Source organism: Rhinoraja longicauda, chromosome 39, assembly GCF_053455715.1.
Source record: "Rhinoraja longicauda isolate Sanriku21f chromosome 39, sRhiLon1.1, whole genome shotgun sequence".
In the NCBI taxonomy this organism is placed as follows: Eukaryota; Metazoa; Chordata; class Chondrichthyes; order Rajiformes; family Arhynchobatidae; genus Rhinoraja; species Rhinoraja longicauda.
In genome coordinates this window covers 17,397,039-17,400,320 of record NC_135991.1, presented here as the reverse complement: position 1 = coordinate 17,400,320, position 3,282 = coordinate 17,397,039, and the positions used below count along the sequence as shown (strand labels likewise).

Here is a 3,282-nt window from a genome sequence, read left to right as displayed (position 1 = left end):
CCATTGGTTCCTCCGCCCGCCCCTCACACCCAATTGGTTCCTCCGCCCGCCCTTCACCCCCACATCCCGCCCCCTCCCCGACAACCTCCCACCCCATTGGTTCCTCCCCCCTGGTCCGTCACCCCACATTCCGCCCCTTTGTTTCAACCCCGCATCCATCCCTCCCGCCCCATTGGTTCCTCCGACCGCCCCTCCCCCCCAATGGTTCCTCCGCCCGTCACCCCCACATCCCGCCCCTCCCCCCCATTGGTTCCGCCGCTCGCCCGTCACCCTACATCCCACCCCCTCCCCGCCACATTGGTTCCTCCGCCCGCCCGTCACCCCCACGTCCCGCCCCCTCCCCCACATTGGTTCCCCCGCCCGTCACCCCCATGTCCCTCCACTTACAACCCATTGGTTCCTCCGCCCGCCCGTCACCCTCACGTCCCGCTCACTCGCCGCCACCCTCGCACCCCATTGGTTCTTCCGCCCGCCCGTGAACAAACCTCCCCCCCATTGGTTTATCGGCCCGCCCGTCACCCCCACATCCCGCCCACTCCCGCTCCATTGGTTCATCTGCTTCCAAGGCAGTTATTGGTTCAATGCAGCTTCATCCTGTCCCCCTTCCGAACGTTGCTGATTGGTCGCTCGTCTACCTGCTCTCCCCCGACAACGCACTTCCCGACTCCTCGATGCCTCATTGGTGCAACCGTCCCGCCTCCCCGGCACTGCTATTGGTTCATACCCGTGTCAGTCAACTCGTGTCCCGCTTCCGAACGCTGATTGGTCGCTCGTCAACTGCTCTGCCCTCGACAACGCAAGTCCCGCCCCCTTAATCGTCCCCTCGATGCCGAATTGATTCAACCTTCCCACGTCCCGCCTCCCCGGCACTGCTATTGGTTCAGACCCCCGTCAGTCAAACCCCTTGCCCCGCCCCCTGCTGGCTTCGGCCCCCTTGGAGAAGAAGCAAAGATGGCGACGGCGACGTCGATGTCGACCTGAGGCGGAGAGCTTTCGGGATACAGAGATACAAAGAGAAAGGGAAATGGACGCCATCAACGCGCTCTTCTCTCCCGCCGACGGCTCCAAACTCCCGGGAGGACCAGGAGGAGGAGGAGGAGGGGCGGGCGGCGCCGCCATCAACGGCCCCTTCTACCTGCTGAGGGAGGCGGCAGGTGACGTCAGCACGTCGCGTCTCCCTGCCCCCTCTGTCTCTGACGTCAGCACCTCGCGTCGTCCTGCCTCCTCTGTCTCTGACGTCAGCACCTCGCGTTGTCCCGCCCCCTCGGTCTCCGACGTCAACAGGTGCTGTCGCCCCGCCCCCTTTGACGTCACCACGTCGCGCTTTTCCGCCCCCTCGGTCTCAGACGTCCGCACGTCGCGTCGTCCCGCCCCCTCTGTCTGTGACGTCAGTACGTCGTGTCCCCTCTCCCCTGTCTCTGACGTCAACACATCGTGTCCCCTCTCCCCCCTCCTCCTCTCCCCCCCTCTCCTCTCCCCCCCTCTCTCTCTCCCCCCTCTCCCCCCCTCCTCCTCTCCCCCCCTCCTCATCTCCCCCCCTCCTCATCTCCCCCCCTCCTCCTCTCCCCCCCTCCTCCTCTCCCCCCCCTCCTCCTCTCCCCCCCCCTCTCTCCCCCCCCTCCTCTCCCCCCCTCCTCCTCTCCCCCCCCTCCTCTCCCCCCCCTCCTCCTCTCTCCCCCTCATCTCCCCCCCTCCTCCTCCCCCCCCCTCCTCCTCTCCCCCCCTCCTCTCCCCCTCCTCCTCTCCCCCCCCCCCCTCTCCCCCCCTCCTCCTCTCCCTCCCCTCCTCTCCCCCCCACCTCTCCCCCCCCCCTCCTCCCCCCCCTCCTTCTCTCCCCCCTCCTCTCCCCCCCTCCTCTCCCCCCCCTCCTCTCTCCCCCCCTCCTCCTCTCCCCCTCCTCCTCTCCCCCCCCCCTCCTCTCCCCCCCCCCTCCTCTCCCCCCCCCCCTCCTCTCCCCCCTCCCTCTCCCCCCCTCCTCTCCCCCCTCGTCTCTCCCCCCCCTCCTCCCCCCCCTCTCCCCCCCTCCTCCTCTCCCCCCTCCTCCTCTCCCCCCTCCTCCTCTCCCCCCCTCCTCTCCCCCCTCCTCCTCTCCCCCCCTCCTCCTCACTCCCCCCCCACCTCTCCCCCCCCCCACTCCCCCCCTCTCTCTCCCCCCCTCTCTCCCCCCCTCCTCCTCTCCCCCCCTCCTCCTCTCCCCCTCTCTCTCCCCCCTCTCTCTCCCCCCTCCTCCTCTCCCCCCTCCTCCTCTCCCCCCCTCCTCTCCCCCCCTCCTCCTCTCCCCCCTCTCTCTCCCCCCTCTCTCTCCCCCCCTCCTCCTCTCCCCCCTCCTCCTCTCCCCCCCCTCCTCTCCCCCCCTCCTCCTCTCCCCCTCTCTCTCCCCCTCTCTCTCCCCCCCTCCTCCTCTCCCCCTCCTCCTCTCCCCTCCTCTCCCCCCCTCTCTCTCCCCCCCTCCTTCACTCCCCCATCCTCCTCTCTCCCCCCCTCCTCCTCTCCCCCCTCCTCTCTCTCCCCCCTCCTCTCCCCCCCTCCTCCTCTCCCCCCCTCCTCCTCTCCCCCCTCCTCCTCTCCCCCCCTCCTCCTCTCCCCCCCTCCTCCTCTCCCCCCTCCACCTCTCCCCCCCTCCTCCTCTCCCCCCCCTCCTCCTCTCCCCCCTCCTCCTCTCCCCCCCTCCTCTCCCCCCCTCCTCCTCTCCCCCCCTCCTCTCCCCCCTCCTCACCCCCCCCTCCTCTCCCCCTCCTCCTCTCCCCCCCTCCTCCTCTCTCTCCCCCCTCCTCTCCCCCCTCCTCCTCTCCCCCCCTCCACCTCTCCCCCCCCTCCTCTCCCCCCCTCCTCCTCTCCCCCCTCCTCTCCCCCCCTCCTCTCCCCTCCTCTCTCTCCCCCCCTCTCCCCCATCTCCTCTCCTCCTCTCCCCCTCCTCCTCTCCCCCCCTCCTCCTCTCCCCCCTCCCCCTCTCCCCCCCTCCTCCTCTCCCCCCCTCCTCCTCTCCCCCCTCCCCCCTCTCCCCCCCTCCTCCTCTCCCCCCCTCTTTCTCTCCCCCCTCCTCTCCCCCCCTCCTCTCTCCCCCCCTCCTCCTCTCCCCCCTCCTGCTCTCCCCCCTCCTCCTCTCCCCCCTCCTCTCCTCTTTCCTCCCCCTCCCCCCCCTCCTCTCTCCCCCCCCTCCTCTCTCCCCCCCCTCTTTCTCTCCCCCCTCCTCTCCCCCCCTCCTCCTCTCTCCCCCCTCCTCCTCTCCCCCCCTCCTCTCCCCCCCTCCTCCTCTCCCCCCCTCCTCTCCCCCCTCCTCAC

General features: G+C 70.2%; 1 protein-coding gene across 1 annotated transcript in view; it reads left to right on the top strand.

Moving 5' to 3' along the window:
- Positions 1-906: 906 nt before the first annotated feature.
- Positions 907-3,282, top strand: part of LOC144611067 (mediator of RNA polymerase II transcription subunit 19-A-like) — a 5,350-nt gene continuing 2,974 nt past the window's right edge. The window contains exon 1 of the mRNA XM_078430152.1: positions 907-1,154. Coding sequence (XP_078286278.1) covers positions 1,025-1,154 — 130 coding nt within the window. The 5' untranslated portion in view covers positions 907-1,024. The remainder of the gene's footprint in view (positions 1,155-3,282) is intronic.